The following is a 17457-nucleotide window of genomic DNA, read 5'->3' on the forward strand; positions in this document are numbered from 1 at the left end:
GCTCCAATCTGAGCCCATAATGATTATTCATTTCTTTTCTTCTGTGACATATTGCTCGACAGCCACGTATACACTGTAACTATCTTGATCCAATAATTATACCACTGTATACTAGGACATCGCTTGATCATTACCGTTTCATATTTTGGATGCAATTGTGCTTGCCAATGCTGATTAACTGCTTACTCGTGATGTAAAACAAGAAAATCAATAACATTTTTTTTTTTTTTAAAGTCTAGTGAAAGTGAAGTACATATTGTGCAAGTGTGTGATATGAATTTTGTGAGGTGCAGTGAATGGCAGATTCTGGTGCAAGGTATATTTTTGTGGGGGGGAGGACCAGGATTCATGTCCACAAGGATAAAGCATTAAAGCCATCAGAAATGGGGTTAGTAGCACATGGTGGGAAGAACACAGATGAACATAAGGACACTAAAGAGTGTGCTGGACAGTCTCAAGGAAAAAGGTCTTACCATCAAAGCGAACAAATTTCACATTGGTATCCCTAGAGGACTATTTGGGTCATCACATCAATTGTAACAGGATAAGACCAAAGGAAAGTCTGGTGAAGGCAATGCTGGAAGCGCTGAGCCCTAAGGACAAGGACCTTTTTCGTTAATTTTTGGGAATGGCTAAGTACAACGCAAAATTAATTGCAAGGTTTTCTGAAAAGAACAGTATGCAGAGACTTATGAAAAATGTGAAATTTGTCTGGTGTGATTGATGTGAGGATAAATGTGTGAAAATGAAACGTGAAATTTCAGTAGCTCCATGTCTCAAACCTTTTGACACCAAGTTGCCTTTGATCATTATGACTGATGAAAGTAATCATGGTTTGGGTGCAGTCTTGATGCAAATGAGCACAGGTAAGGAAGTGATTGTGGCGTGCGCTTCCTGAACATCGAGGAAAGCTGAATACAATTATTCTGTGACTGAATGAAGAATTATGCATTTCCAGCAGTATGTGTGGGTTAAGAAGTTTTCCCTGAAAAGGGATCAGAGAACTTTAGTTGATATTTTCAATATGAGGGGGGGTTGGAAGAGCTATTCTTCGCATTGCGAGATGGTGTTCAGGCTGCAGGAATATGTATTTAAAGTGGAACATGTACCAGGAATCAGGAGGCAGACTGTTTATCGCATTTACCTTTGCAGGAAGGGGGAGGTGCTGACACGGAGGAAGAGACTGTGGTTGCCAGTGTGACAGAGAATGCAGCAGTGAGTCTGTCTAAGAAGGTGTGGGTGAAAGAACCAGAATCTGATGAGATTCTGAGAAAGGAGATCCAATCTGTGAAGCAAGGTTGGCCGCGTAGGAATTTGGAGGATGAATTGAAATCCTAAGAAGCTATTAAGCATAAGCTGTATGTTCCTGATCGTGTTCTCCGAAGAGGTGAGACGTTGACAGTACCCTCTAAGGTTGGAGTAGGGGGTCACTGAGTTCACAAGGGACACATCGGAATGAGTGCAGTCAAAAGTATTCAGAAGGATTTTTGGTGTCCACGGCTTGACCGTGATGTAGACAGCACAGTGAGACTATGTATCAGTTGTGCTGGAGTGACAAATCTCAGAAGACTATGGAGTGTCCTCCACAGGTCATTGATAAGGGGAATGGTCCTTGGGAAAAAGTTGCTTTAGATATTATGGTGCCTTCCGACACACTTGGTTCAGGATCTATGTTTGCCTTGGTGGTAGTAGATTTGATAGCACGTTGGCCCAATGTCATGTTTGCAAAACATGCAGAAACCGAGAATGATTTTGGAGGAAATGTGCGTCAGGGAAGACGTTCCTATGGAAATTTTTTAACAGCAGTGGTGTTCCGTATCTTTCAGCTGAAATGTCTGCTTTTCTTTAAAAACTTGGTGTTCGCCACACAAGAACATCTCACTAGCATCCTCAAGGTAATGCAGCGGTTGAAAGATGGCATGAAGTTCTTAAAGGGTTGCAGCTGGCATTGGCCAACGGCTGTGATTGGTGTATTCCTGTGAAAAGGTTGGTGTGGCCTTACAGAACTACATCTAATGGTGTCACTGGTGAGACCCCCTACAAAGTAATGAGAGAAAGTTTTGTCCTAAATGAAGGCCTGGGTGGATGCTGAAGTATAAATCATGTGAGATTTGAAGAAAGCAAGTGAATGGAGAGGTTGCTTAGTTTGCCATGGTTTACAGGAAGGAGACTGAGTCAGGGGTACGGTGGTACGTTTTCTGAGAAGGGAATGCCCCAATTTTCCAAACCCTGTGTGTACGAAGATTAGGATTTTTTTTTTTTTTTTTAACTGCCTGATGGCAGTGTTTGGCATATATATAAAAAATTGCTAAGATTCCTGAATGTTTGTTGCGGCCAGAAGCTGGCAGGTATCGCAGTCAGAAAGAGTTATTTCAAGAAGCAAAGTTATCTAAGAAGTCTATAAAGCAATCTGAGACAGGCCCGTTTTAGGTCCAGCTTATTAGGGTAGCCCTGTACTCTTCCACATAATGGATACCCAAGCTCGCAAGGGATTATTGCGTTGCCCTTTTTGTTTTGATCTGTTATAGGTGGGTTGCCGAGAAGAATGAGGGGAAACTGGTGTGGATGGAGGATTACATATTGGATTAAACATGACAAGAATGAGTTGTGGAGGAGTTAGATGAGTCAGGTTGAATACTGGAACCATGGCAGCCGGCTGTCGATGGGATCTGTACACCCTGGAGTAACCTGCAGGCTCAGTTTATTCTGTACTGTTCACCGGCTGTCCCTCAATGTTGGAGGAATTATTGATTTATCACGAAGCACTGGTAACTGGCGAATTGCACTGTTTGGTGTGTTTATACGGTTGTTGCAAATGGATAAATTAAGTCAAAAAATAAAAGGACTATAATAAGTTATGTTTAGGGCCTTACTGCTTTTCCCTTACAGGAGATTAGTGACTTAAATTTAATTCTATTTTGATTTTAGTGTATTTATGTGGGTAATTTTTTGTTTTAACTTGTTATATTGCTACTATTTCATTTTCTTTATTTAAAAAGGAAGAGCTGTGCTCTTCTACAGGCTGAATGAAAAGTTCACATATATATTTTCTTGTGATCGTGCATCTTCCAGTATATAGGAGTATATATATATATATATATATATATGTGTGTGTGTCTAAGTGTATTTATATTTAGGGGTTTGATGAAGTGCTACATTATCTTACGATCACTTAAAGGTACCATCGTAAAAAGAAAAACAGCAAGCAAATGTGCAAAAGAACGAGTTACTTACCTTCGGTAACTACTTTTCTGGTGGATACATTAGCTACCTGTGGATTCCTCACCTCATGAATACTCCCATGGCGCCAGCATTCGACGGAAATCTTCTTACTAGTCTCTGCACGTCGACGAGGACCTCACTCTAGCCCACGCGACGCCGTCTGACGTCATACAGGCAATAAGAGGTCCTCGACGACGTGCGGATGTCAGTACCAATCATTTTTTTTTTTTACGTGCATGAGAACAACCAGACAATGCAATGAAAGAGCAAGGTAACATCCCATTATATTGTAAAAATACACAACATTGTATGAATAACTGTAAATCTTTTTATATAAATATATATAAAAAAACTTTCTTTTAAAATATATACACACACCAAGTATATACACAAAGATATATACATATATATAAATATATATTATATACACATCTATTGCACCCTCAAAGACCAAGAGGAGCGCACTCAAGGATTACTTGGTAAGACCAGAAAGGCAACGGGGAGGCGGGTGGGACCGTGAGGAATCCACAGGTAGCTAATGTATCCACCAGAAAAGTCGTTACCGAAGGTAAGTAACTCGTTCTTCTGATGGATACAACTACCTGTGGATTCCTCACCTCATGAATAGAGTCCCAAAGCAGTACCACGCCCGGCGGTGGGTGCCTAAATGGTCAAACCAAGAAATCCTGCAGCACTGACCGTGCAAAATGGCCGTCCCTTCTAACCTCAGAATCCAAACAGTAATGTTTTGCAAAAGTGTGAAGGGACGACCAAGTTGCGGCCTTGCAGATGTCGACCACAGGAACACCCCTGGCCAAGGCCGAAGTGGCCGACTTAGCTCTGGTGGAATGAGCTCTAATGCCCTCAGGAGGATCCTTCTTTGCCAAAGAGTAACATATTTTAATGCAAAGAACAACCCACCTGGATAGTGTTCTCTTGTGGACTGCCTTTCCTCTCCTCTTGCCCACGTATCCAATAAACAGCTGATCCTCCAGCCTGAAATCCTTTGTTCTATCAATAAAGAAGCTCAACGCTCTCTTTGGATCCAGACGGTGCAGTCTTTCTTCCTCTTTGGAAGGATGAGGCGGAGGATAGAACGTGGACAAAGTAATTGCCTGAGCCAAATGGAAGGGTGAAACAACCTTCGGGAGGAAAGCAGCCTTGGTCCTCAACACCACCTTATCCCCATAAAAAGTTGTATAAGGGGGCTTTACTGATAAGGCCTGCAACTCACTCACTCTCCTTGCTGATGTTATAGCTATCAGGAAGACTGTTTTTAAAACCAAATACCTCAAGGGGCAAGAATGCATAGGTTCAAAAGGGGACCCCATAAGGAAAGTCAGGACCAAGGACAAATCCCATTGCGGCATAACGAATGGCTTTGGAAGATATTGATTTAGAAGACCTTTCAAGAATCTGATAACAATAGGGGATTTAAATAAAGATGGTTGGTCTGGAAGACATATGAAGGCTGACAAGGCCGATAAATAACCCTTAATGGTAGCCACTGCACAACCTTTCTGCGCCAGAGATAGAGCAAAAGACAAAACGTTCGATAGATGAGCATGCAAAGGATCAATCTGCCTCTCTCCACACCACGCAACAAATTTAGACCACCTATTAGCGTAGATAGATTTAGTGGAGTGTCGCCTGGCCGCTAATATAACATCCACTACCTAAGGCGGGAGAGAGAAGGAACTCAGGTTGCCCCGTTCAATCTCCAGGCATGTAGGTGCAGACTCTGGAGGTTGGGGTGTAGAACCTGCCCCTGCGACTGCGAGAGGAGGTCTGCCCTGAAAGGGAGACGGAGCGGCGGGCACATTAAGAGTTGGAGAAGGTCGGAGTACCACACCCTCCTTGGCCAATCCGGAGCTATTAAGATTACTAGAGCCCGGTCTTGGCGAATCTTCCTCAATACTCGAGGAATCAAGGGTATAGAAGGAAACGCGTAAAGCAACTGGCCGCACCAGGTTATTTGAAACGCGTCCCCCAACGCTCCCTGCATCGGATACTGAAGGCTGCAGAACAACGGACAATGCGCGTTCTCTCGAGTGGCGAACAGATCTACCCGAGGAAACCCCCACCTCTGGAAGATTAAACGGACTTGATCTGGATGGAGACGCCACTCGTGGTCTGCCGAGAAGTGGCGACTGAGACTGTCCGCACGCACGTTCAAAACTCCGGCCAGATGGTTTGCTATCAAGCAAATCCGATGGTCCTTTGCCCAGGACCATAGTCAAAGAGCTTCTCTGCAGAGAAGGTACGACCCCACTCCTCCCTGCTTGTTTATGTACCACATCGTGGTAGTATTGTCCGTTAGGACCTGTACCGACTGACCACGAAGGGAAGGGAGGAAGGCCTTGAGAGCCAGACGTACAGCCCGTAACTCTAACAGATTGATGTGAAACATCTGTTCCTCTGGAGACCAAAGACCTTTGATCTCCAGATCCCCCAGATGAGCTCCCCACCCTAGAGTGGAAGCATCCGTTATGACTGTGGCCACTGGTGGCGACTGCTGGAACGGCTTTCCTTGTGAAAGATTGTTGCTTGCAATCCACCACTTCAAATCCACAGCAGCATCTCTGGAGATCTTGACAGTACCCTCTAGATCCCCTCTGTGTTGAGACCACTGCCTTCGGAGGCACCACTGAAGAGCCCTCATGTGCCAGCGAGCATGCGTGACCAACAGAATGCAGGAGGCAAAAAGACGAGCAGACGAAGGACCTTGAGGACTGGAACTACCGCTCCATTTCGAAACATTGGAACCAAATCCTGAATATCTTGAATCCGCTGAGGCGGAGGAAAGGCCCGACCCAATGTTGTATCCAGTACTGCCCCTATGAACAGGAGGCGCTGAGAGGGCTCTAGGTGAGATTTGGGCTCGTTCACCGAAAAACCCAGGTCGAACAACAACTGGGTTGTTGACTGCAGATGATGCGACACAAGCTCTGGGGACTTGGCTTTGATCAACCAGTCGTCCAAATAAGGGAATACTGCTATCCCCTTCCTTCTGAGTTCTGCCGCAACCACCGACATCACCTTCGTGAAGACTCGAGGTGCTGAAGTAAGACCAAACGGAAGGACCGCAAACTGATAGTGTTGCGATCCCACCACAAACCGGAGATACTTCCTGTGTGACTTGAGTATCGGGATATGAAAGTAAGCATCCTGCAAGTCGACAGACACCATCCAGTCTTCCATGTTCAACGCCAAAAGCACCTGTGCTAGGGTCAGCATCTTGAACTTTTCCTGCTTGAGGAACCAATTCAAGATCCTCAGGTCCAGAATTGGTCTCAAACGACCATCCTTCTTGGGAATCAGGAAATACCTTGAGTAAACTCCTCGACCCCTTTCCTGCTCCGGGACCAACTCCACCGCGCCCTTTGAAAGGAGGACTTGCACCTCCTGTTCTAGCAACAGGAGGTGTTCTTCTGAACAATACGAAGGGCGGGCGGGATGAGGGTCGGGAACTCCCGAAAGGGAAGGGTGTAGCCTTTTCCCACAACACTGAGAACCCAAGTGTCCGATGTAACAGTCTTCCATTTGGTGAGAAAATGCTGTAATCTTCCCCCTACAGGAGAGGAGTGAGTGGGAAATGGTGGAAGCCTAAGGCTGCTTCCCCTGCTGCACCCCGCCAGAGGATGAGGAAGAGGCAGAGTGCTGCTGAGAGGCTCCTCTGGTGCGGACCCTACCTCTCCCCCTGAAAGATCTATAGGGATGGGAAGAAGCAGGTTGCTGATATCTCCCCCGAAAGGAAGAGGAGGAAGAGCCACGCCCAAAACCACGAAACCTCCTGAAGAATCTGGAAGAGGCCGTGGAAGAAGGAGCTTGGAGCCCTAACGACTTAGCCGTGGCCCTGCTTTCCTTAAAACGTTCCAAGGCCGAATCAGCCTTAGCTCGAAACAGTTTGTCCCCATCAAACGGGAGATCCAACAATGTGGACTGTACATCTGCCGAAAAGCCCGAGTTACGGAGCCAGGCCTGTCTCCTTGCCACCACAGTTGTGCCCATTGCCCTGGCTACCGAGTCGGTGGTATCCAGTCCCGTCTGGATAATTTGGGTCGCAGCAGCCTGGGCATTTGAGACAAGATCCAAAAGACCCTGGGGAAGCTCTGTAAACGAAGAGGAAATGTCATCCATCAGAGCATGAATATACCTCCCCAGGATACAGGTTGCATTGGTGGCTTTTAACGCCAGACTGCAGGACGAAAAAATCTTCTTCGACTGCGCCTCTAGCTTCTTTGTATCTCTGTCCCCAGGCACCGTCGGAAAAGAACCAGGCGCTGACTTGGACGAACAGGAGGCCTGCACCACCAAGCTCTCCGGCGTAGGGTGCCTAGATAGGAAACCAGGGTCAGTTGGAGCCATCCGATACCTCCTGGCCACGGCTCTGTGAACTGCTGGGGAAGATGCCGTCCTCTTCCACACCTCTAACACCGGATCCAGCAGAGCGTCATTAAATGGTAACAGAGGCTCCGCCGCGGCTGAGGCCGGATGCAACACCTCTGTCAAAAGGTTTTGTTTTGCCTCCACCACCGGCAAAGGCAGGTCCAAAAAACTAGCTGCCTTCCGTACCACTGCATGAAAGGAAGCAGCCTCCTCAGTATATTCCCCCGGGGACGAAAGGTCCCACTCAGGGGAAGTGTCCAGCCCACTGGCCGACTCCAGTCCACGCAGCCCATCACCCGAGTCCTCTAGCTCTCCTTCCTCTAGGGCTCGTTGGTACTCCTGCTCTTCTAATACCCGGAGAGCACGTCTCCTTGAATGAAGTCGTTGCTCAATACGCGGAGTCGACAATGCCTCCGCCGAAGTCGAAGATCGGCGCCGACCTTCAGAAGCCACCGACGCCGCATCCGGCGCCACAGGTAACTTCGGCGCCGACGGAAGAGCAGCTGAAGCAGATGGACCCACCGGAGTCACAGGCCGAAATCCCGACGTCGACGGGATGGAAATCCCCGGGGCCAATCCTTCTGAAGCCACCGGAGCGGCCACCGGCGCCGACACTGGCGCCGAGCCCACGTTCCCAAACGGGAGAAAGGGCATAAAGGGTGCCGGCCGAAGAGGCGCAGGATCACCCAAAGAAAAGGCCAAAGGCCCAGCCGGAGCACCCCCTGGAGCCATCTGTTGGAAGATGGCATACATCGCATTCAAGAATGCGGAACTATCGGCTCCAGGGGTGGGAAAAGCTGGATACTGGGGTGCCTGTCTCGGAGGCGACCCAGACGCCGGCGTCTGCGCCGGAGAAAACACTTGAGGCTCCAATACCTCAATCACCGACGCCTGTCCAGGTGAAGTTGGAGACGCCGGAGAGGGCAACGGCGTCGAAGGATGCGGCGTAACCGTGGGACTGACCTCCCATGTCCTTCGGCGCCGATCCGGAGACCTGGGACGAGTCTCCTTTGAATGACGCCGAGATTCTCTACGGCGCCGGGAGTCTCGATGACGCCGATGTCTTGGGGAAGAAGACTTCTTGTGATGTTTCTCCTTTGACTTGGCCATAAACAGCTTCGCCTCACGTTCCTTGAGGGCCTTTGGATTCATGTGCTGACATGAATCACAAGTCGAGACGTCGTGGTCGGAGCTCAAACACCAAAGGCAATCGGAATGAGGATCCGTCACCGACATCTTGCCTCCACACTCACGACAAGGCTTAAATCCAGACTTTCTCTGCGACATTATTTCCACAGCGAAAGACTACGCAGCAAGATATACACTGTAACCGCAAGAGTAACAGTTGCTCCCTCGAAGATAACCGTTTCGAATGCACGGAAAAAAGGGAACTGACGTCCGCACGTCGTCGAGGACCTCTTATTGCCTGTATGACGTCAGACGGCGTCGCGTGGGCTAGAGTGACGTCCTCGTCGACGTGCAGAGACTAGTAAGAAGATTTCCGTCGAATGCTGGCGCCATGGGAGTATTCATGAGGTGAGGAATCCACAGGTAGTTGTATCCATCAGAAGGGAATGTTACACACAGCCTTAATGCTTAGTTGGGTAGGACATTCTTGATTATTGCTATTGGGATGGACTAAGAAAAAGGCTTTATAACGTCAAAAAGATCACTCCTCCAAACTGTAACCTTCTTATTAGTGCAGCCTTCAACAGAGGTCTATGCAGACGATCACCAAGTGTAGCTGATAGATTCAAATCTCCATTAACAAAATACATTCCTTTCTAAGAGCTTATCTCATGGTACCCATAGCACCCCACAATTCTACAACCACTAAAAACACCACACGCTTTCTGAAACAAGTTTGATTTGTGCATTTTTCTGTATCAGAGGTCATGGGTGTTGACACTTTGTTCCCAGCACTCCCAGGGACTGAGGAATGAAGCTCCAGAAATTAAAATCTAAACCAGTGTTTTCAGATTTGGACTTCGTTTATGTGGCAGCCAGAAATGACATGGAAGGGTATACTCATCTAACACACAATTAAACAGAACGAAGTTCAAGTTCAGACATGGCACCTGGAGAAAGCAGCTATCTTTCTATGATAACTGTATACTGCATATTTGCCACTGAAAGCACACTGCTGCACTACTCCTGTTCTAAACTGTCACTATTTAAGAAGACCACATTTTTCGGGCAATACACTGTTGTATTGTGATAGCTCAGCATCAGTGACTCTGAAGAGTAACCAACTCTTAGTCCTCACCCCCCACTCAGCAATATAGCCCCTTGTCCTGCCCTGGTGGAGTCCCAAAGTCAATTTTATTAACAAAGTCACTCTACACCTTCCCGAGCACATCTCTCTTGCACCCACTCATTGTGGTGTCCATGGCCTTCCATAAACAATTACTCTTGTACAGAGCTTCTTTTTTTCCCCAATCATAAACATACATTAGGTAGGTAGTCATATGCAAAGCAAGAGGGTTTGAGAACAGCTCACACCCAAGGTTTAAACACACACATTAAACAAATAAACACACTTTGGCTTAAGATGTTTATTGTAATATAATTTACAAAATATGCTTGATCCTTTCCCAAAAAATCCCTCATATGGTAAAGGATCAATCTGATGTAGAGATGCAGGTGGGACTGGAACATCTGCAGTCAACTTCTTTATCTGCAATACATAGAAAAATGCATTATAAAATACAGAATGTGCAACTTATCACCAACACTCCTATGCAGCAAGGGCTTGCTTCAAAACGTAAAAATACCTATGACAAAGACATGGTTGGCATAAACTAATAAACACAAATACATCTCAACTGTGTTAAAAACAATGATTAAATCTTACTGCTTATCTGAAAAGCATACAGGTTTGTGATCAGACCAAAAACGAAACAGTCTGCGGTTGAGGCAGATGTAGTATGCATCCCGTAACTAATCAAAGAAAACGTCAGTTTACATAGAATAGTTTGCTAAAAGAACATTAATAAAGTTGCATAAATGTCATTACACAAGGTGTGAATAATGGGATGAACATTTTCATACTGCTTTTTAATCAACTTGTCATTTTTCTGGTGTGTGTTTTTCAGTGCTTGAGAGAAGTGCCTGACAAACGTTTGCAGTTGCAGTGAATACAACGCGTCCCTACCAGATGCTTTAATTACACAGATATTATTACAAAATGTCGAAAAAGCACACATATATATATATATATATATATGGAAAATGTCACTTACCCAGTGTACATCTGTTCGTGGCAGTGGTCGCTGCAGATTCACATGCTGTGCAGAGTCCGCCATCTGGTGTTGGGCTCGGAGTGTTACAAGTTGTTTTTCTTCGAAGAAGTCTTTTCGAGTCACGAGACCGAGGGACTCCTCCCATTTCGACTCCATTGCGCATGGGCGTCGACTCAATCTTAGATTGTTTTCCCCGCAGAGGGTGAGGTAGGAGTTGTGTATACTAGTAATAGTGCCCATGCAATGGAGTGAATACGTATGTACATAATGAAGCTTAAAGTAATATATTTACAAATGTTCAAGATCTACTTCTAAACGGCTACAGGCTGCCGGGGAGGCGGGTGGGCGCATGTGAATCTGCAGCGACTAATGCCACAAACAGATGTACACTGGGTAAGTGACATTTTCCGTTCGATGGCATGTGTAGCTGCAGATACACATGCTGTGCATAGACTAGTAAGCAGTTATCTCCCCAAAAGCGGTGTTTCAGCCTGTAGGAGTTGAAGTTGTTTGAAATAATGTTCTTAGTACAGCTTGACCTACTGTGGCCTGTTGTGCAGTTAACACATCCACACAGTAGTGCTTGGTAAATGTATGAGGCGTAGACCATGTTGCTCCCTTACATATTTCGTTCATTGGAATATTTCCTAGAAAGGCCATGGTAGCACCTTTCTTTCTGGTTGAGTGTGCCTTTGGTGTAATAGGCAGCTCTCTCTTTGCTTTAATATAGCAGGTTTGAATGCACTTAACTATCCATCTAGCAATGCCTTGTTTGGAAATTGGATTTCCTGTATGAGGTTTTTGAAAAGCAATAAATAGTTGTTTAGTTTTTCGAATTAGTTTTGTTCTGTCAATGTAATACATTAGCGCTCTTTTGATGTCTAATGTATGTAGTGCTCTTTCAGCTATAGAATCTGGCTGTGGGAAGAACACTGGTAATTCTACCGTTTGATTCAAGTGGAATGGTGAGATTACCTTTGGTAAAAATTTTGGATTTGTTCGTAGGACTATTTTATTTTTGTGTATTTGAATAAATGGTTCTTGTATGGTAAAAGCTTGAATTTCACTCACTCTCCTTAGAGATGTGATGGCAATTAAAAACGCAACTTTCCACGTTAAGTATTGCATTTCACAAGAATGCATGGGTTCAAATGGTGGACCCATGAGTCGTGTTAAGACAATGTTGAGGTTCCATGAAGGAACAGGTGGTGTTCTTGGTGGTATAATTCTCTTTAGGCCTTCCATAAACGCTTTTATGACTGATATTCTAAATAATGAAGTTGAATGAGTAATTTGCAGGTAAGCTGATATTGCGGTAAGATGTATCTTTTTGGAAGAGAAAGCTAGATTTGATTTTTGTAAATGTAGTAAATATCCTACTATACCTTTTGGAGATGCGTGTAATGGCTGGATTTGATTATTTTGGCAGTAATAAACAAATCTTTTCCACTTATTTGCATAGCAGTGTCTAGTGGTAGGTTTCCTAGCTTGTCTTATGACCTCCATACATTCTTGTGTGAGGTCTAAGTGTCCGAATTCTAGGATTTCAGGAGCCAAATTGCTAGATTCAGAGATGCTGGATTTGGATGTCTGATCTGTTGTTTGTGTTGTGTTAACAGATCTGGTCTGTTGGGTAGTTTGACATGAGGTACTACTGAAAGGTCTAGTAGTGTTGTGTACCAAGGTTGCCTCGCCCATGTTGGTGCTATTAGTATGAGTTTGAGTTTGTTTTGACTCAACCTGTTTACTAGATATGGAAGGAGCGGGAGAGGGGGAAAAGCGTACGCAAATATCCCTGACCAGTTCATCCAGAGCGCATTGCCTTGGGATTGATCCTGTGGGTACCTGGATGCAAAGTTTTGGCATTTTGAGTTTTTCTTTGTTGCAAATAGATCTATTTGAGGTGTTGCCCAAATTTGAAAGTAAGTTTTTATTATTTGGGGGTGAATCTCCCATTCGTGGATTTGTTGGTGATCCCGAGAGAGATTGTCTGCTAACTGGTTCTGAATCCCTGGAATAAATTGTGCTATTAGGCGAATGTGGTTGTGAATCGCCCAATGCCATATTTTTTGTGTAAAGAGACACAGCTGTGTTGAGTGCGTCCCTCCCCGTTTGTTTAACCCCTTAGCTGCTGGGCCTTTTCCCCCCCAGTGCTGAGCCCTTTTTTGGCTATTTGGGGTAGTTCGCGCTTAGGGCTTCATAACTTTTTGTCCACATAAGCTAACCACGCCAAATTTGCGTCCTTTTTTTCCAACATCCTAGGGATTCTAATGGTACCCAGAGTTAGTGGTTTCCCCTGGAGGAGACCAAGAAAATAGCCAAAATACAGTGAAAATTTAGTTTTTTCCAAAAAAATGGGAAAAAAGGGCTGCCGAAGAAGGCTTGTGGTTTTTTCCCTGAAAATGCCATCAACAAAGGGTTTCTGGTGCTGAAATCACTATCTTCCCACCTTTCAGGAACGGGCAGACTTGAATCAGAAAACCAAATTTTTCAACACAAATTTGGCATTTTACTGGGACATACGCCATTTCTACCATATTTGGTGCTTTCAGCCTCCTTCCAGTAAGTGACAGGAATGGGTGTGAAACCAATGCTGGATCCCGGAATGCTAAACATTTCTGAAAACTAGACAAAATTCTGAATTCAGCAAGGGGTCATTTGTGTAGATCCTACAAGGTTTTCCTACAGAAAATAACAGCTGAAATAAAAAAATATTGAAATTGAGCTGAAAACAACAGCCATTTTTCTTTATGTTTTACTCTAACTTTTTCCTGCGATGTCAGATTTCTGAAAGCAATATACCGTTTTGTCTGCTGGACTCTTCTGGTTGCGGGGATATAAAGGGCTTGTAGGTTCATCAAGAACCCTAGGTACCCAGAGCCAATAAATGAGCTGCACCCTGCAGTTGGTTTTCATTCTATACTGGGTATACAGCAATTCATTTGCTGAAATATGAAGAGTGAAAAAGAGGTATCAAGAAAACCTTTGCATTTCCAAAATGGGATCAAGATAAGGTTTTGAGGAGCAGTGGTTATTTGCACATCGCTGAATTCCGAGGTGCCCATTCTAGCATGTGAATTGCAGGGCATTTCTCAAATAGACGTCTTTTTTACACACTCTCTTATATTTGGAAGGAAAAATTGTAGAGAAAGATAAGGGGCAATAACACTTGTTTTGCTATTCTGTGTTCCCCCAAGTCTCCCGATAAAAATGATACCTCACTTGTGTGGGTAGGCCTAGTGCCCGCGACAGGAAATGCCCCAAAACACAACATGGACACATCCTATTTTTTTTATAGAAAACACAGCTGTTTTTTCCAAAGTGCCTACCTGTAGATTTTGGCCTCTAGCTCAGCCGGCACCTAGCGAAACCTACCAAACCTGTGCATTTCTGAAAACTAGAGACCTAGGGGAATCCAAGGAGGGGTGACTCGCGGGGCTCGGACCAGGTTCTGTTACCCAGAATCCTTTGCAAACCTCAAAAAGTGGCTAAAAAAACAAGTTTTCCTCACATTTCGGTGACAGAAAGTTCTGGAATCTGAGAGGAGCCACAAATTTTCTTCCACCCGGCGTTCCCCCAAGTCTCCCGATAAAAATGATACCTCACTTGTGTGGGTAGGCCTAGCGCCCGCGACAGGAAACGCCCCAAAGCGCAACGTGGACACATCCAAATTTTTGGAAGAAAACAGAGGTGTTTTTTGAGAAGTGCCTACCTGTAGATTTTGGCCTCTAGCTCAGCCGGCACATAGGGAAACCTACCAAACCTGTGCATTTCTGAAAACTAGAGACCTAGGGGAATCCAAGGAGGGGTGACTTGCGGGGCTCGGACCAGGTTCTGTTACCCAGAATCCTTTGCAAACCTCAAAAAGTGGCTAAAAAAACAAGTTTTCCTCACATTTCGGTGACAGAAAGTTCTGGAATCTGAGAGGAGCCACAAATTTCCTTCCACCCGGCGTTCCCCCAAGTCTCCCGATAAAAATGATACCTCACTTGTGTGGGTAGGCCTAGCGCCCGCGACAGGAAACGCCCCAAAGCGCAACGTGGACACATCCAAATTTTTGGAAGAAAACAGAGGTGTTTTTTGAGAAGTGCCTACCTGTAGATTTTGGCCTCTAGCTCAGCCGGCACCTAGGGAAACCTACCAAACCTGTGCATTTCTGAAAACTAGAGACCTAGGGGAATCCAAGGAGGGGTGACTTGCGGGGCTCGGACCAGGTTCTGTTACCCAGAATCCTTTGCAAACCTCAAAAAGTGGCTAAAAAAACAAGTTTTCCTCACATTTCGGTGACAGAAAGTTCTGGAATCTGAGAGGAGCCACAAATTTCCTTCCACCCGGCGTTCCCCCAAGTCTCCCGATAAAAATGATACCTCACTTGTGTGGGTAGGCCTAGCGCCCGCGACAGAAAATGCCCCAAAACAGAACGTGGACACATCACATTTTTTCATAGGAAACAGTGCCTACCTGTGGATTTTGGCCTCTAGCTCAGCCGGCACCTGGGGAAACCTAGCAAACCAGCACATTTTTAAAAACTAGAAACCCAGGGGAATCCAAGATGAGGTGACTTGTGGGGCTCGGACCAGGTTCTGTTACCCAGAATCCTTTGCAAACCTCAAAATGTGGCTAAAATACCAAGTTTTCCTCACATTTCGGTGACAGAAAGTTCTGGAATCTGAGAGGAGCCACACATTTCCTTCCACCCAGCGTTCCCCCAAGTCTCCCGATAAATATGATACCTCACTTGTGTGGTTAGGCCTGGTGCCTGCGACAGGAATAGATCACACAACGGTCAATGTTGGTCCTTACGTGAGGCAGCTGTTGACTCTGGGGTGATCCATTCCTGACACAGGCACTAGGTGTAGGCACTCAAGTGGGGTAGTGTTTTTATCAGGACAGGTGAGGAGTCACTGGGTGGTAGGAATGTTCTGGATCCCAGCATATTCCTGTAGTTTGTGTGACAGAAATGCGAGAAAAATAGAGTTTTTTTTCAACATTTCAGCTTTGCAGGGTATTCTGGGTAAGAAAACTTTGGGGAATCCACACAAGTCACACCTCTGTGGACTCCCCCGAATGTCTAGTTTCCAGAAATGTTTGGGTTTAGTGTGTTTCTCTATATGGCCGCCGAATCCAGGACCAAAAACACAGGTGCCTGTCTTACAAAACCAGTTTGTTTTGCCATAGACAATTTTGATGTCTCCACAATATGATTTGGGTGGTGGAATTTGGGGCTGAACTAAATTGGTGAGCTCCCAAGAGAGCACTCTCTCTCTGCTTGCCGCCGCATTCACCTGCTCTCTGGGTTGGCCTAACCCACTATTACCCAGTTGCACGAACAGCTTGCGAAGGGAAAGCAGGACTGTCCTCATCACCTCCCTCATAATGTACTGGAAGAGGAGTTTTCGAATGGGACTCCTCTGACTGAAAAATCACTCCCAGAGTCTGCGCCATTGTCCTATCCCTCAGATGCTGTCTCAGTATCTGATGTCTCAGTCTCTGATCCTATGTCAGAGCTGTCCTCTATAACCCGAGTGCAGGCAGCAGTCATCCATCAAGATGCCATCTCTGCTATTGGCTAAACTGTTGCTCTAAAACACTAGCCTACGTAGACAGTCACAAAATCGATGGTGTGTGTGAGATACGTGCAACAGTAGAGGCCACCTTACCTGCGCTTCTTCCCTCAATCAGCACGTACTTTCAAGACACTCAAAAAACACCTTGTCACATACCATTCGTCACAGTCTTTAGCACCTCCTGCGCCCAGTCCAACAATCATTATTGGTGCTCCCACTCCCTCCTCCTCAGATTCCCTCATTACCACCCAGCAAAAGTGCCCTTCATCTCTCCATAGACTTTACTAATGTACTCAGCTATTTACATAAAATACAGATGTGCTCTTTGCAGTAGGCATATAAACCTTCTGCGCTTCTTTATGGCACTAAAACTGCCACTAGACAAGTCGGACCCTTTTCCCCCCAGGGAAACCACACACATATTGACAAAAGTGATGTGTATATATGACAGCCAACCACCTGAAACTCAACTCAAGCAAAACCGAAATAATCCTCTTTGGCCCACACAAAAACACCTGGGACCCCCCATGGTGGCCCACCACGCTAGGCCCTGCACCCACCCCCGCCAACTACGCACGCAACCTCAGCATCATCCTAGACTCCTCCCTCTCTATGACCAAACAAATCAACGCTCTTACCTCCTCATGCTTCAACAAACTCCGTATACTGAAAAACATTCAAATGGATCCCCACAGAGACCAGAAAAACTGTCACTCACGCACTCATCAGCAGCAGGCTTGATTACAGAAACGCCCTCTACGCCGGCACCACTCTAAAACTCAAGTGCAAACTACACGCATCCAGAACTCAGTAGCACGACTCATCCTCGACCTCCGCCGACACAAACACATCTCTCCACACCTCAAATCCCTCCACTGGCTCCCCATTGACATAAGGATCACCTTCAAGATCCTCATCCTCGCACACAAATCACTCCACAACACAGGCCCTGCCTACCTCAATGAGAGTCACCTTCCACACCCCCACACGAAACGTCCGCTCAGCTGACCTCTCTCTCGCCTCTGTCCCCCGCATCA

General features: G+C 45.8%; 1 protein-coding gene across 2 annotated transcripts in view; it reads right to left on the minus strand.

The window, feature by feature from the left end:
* Positions 1-10151: 10151 nt before the first annotated feature.
* The window catches only part of ATP5F1C (ATP synthase F1 subunit gamma), a 38866-nt gene continuing 31560 nt past the window's right edge, over positions 10152-17457 (minus strand). For both annotated transcript variants that reach the window (XM_069229261.1, XM_069229260.1), the window contains one exon: positions 10152-10288. In XM_069229261.1, coding sequence (XP_069085362.1) covers positions 10285-10288 — 4 coding nt within the window. In that variant the 3' untranslated portion in view covers positions 10152-10284. The remainder of the gene's footprint in view (positions 10289-17457) is intronic.

The sequence above is a fragment of the Pleurodeles waltl genome, chromosome 4_1 (assembly GCF_031143425.1).
Source record: "Pleurodeles waltl isolate 20211129_DDA chromosome 4_1, aPleWal1.hap1.20221129, whole genome shotgun sequence".
In the NCBI taxonomy this organism is placed as follows: Eukaryota; Metazoa; Chordata; class Amphibia; order Caudata; family Salamandridae; genus Pleurodeles; species Pleurodeles waltl.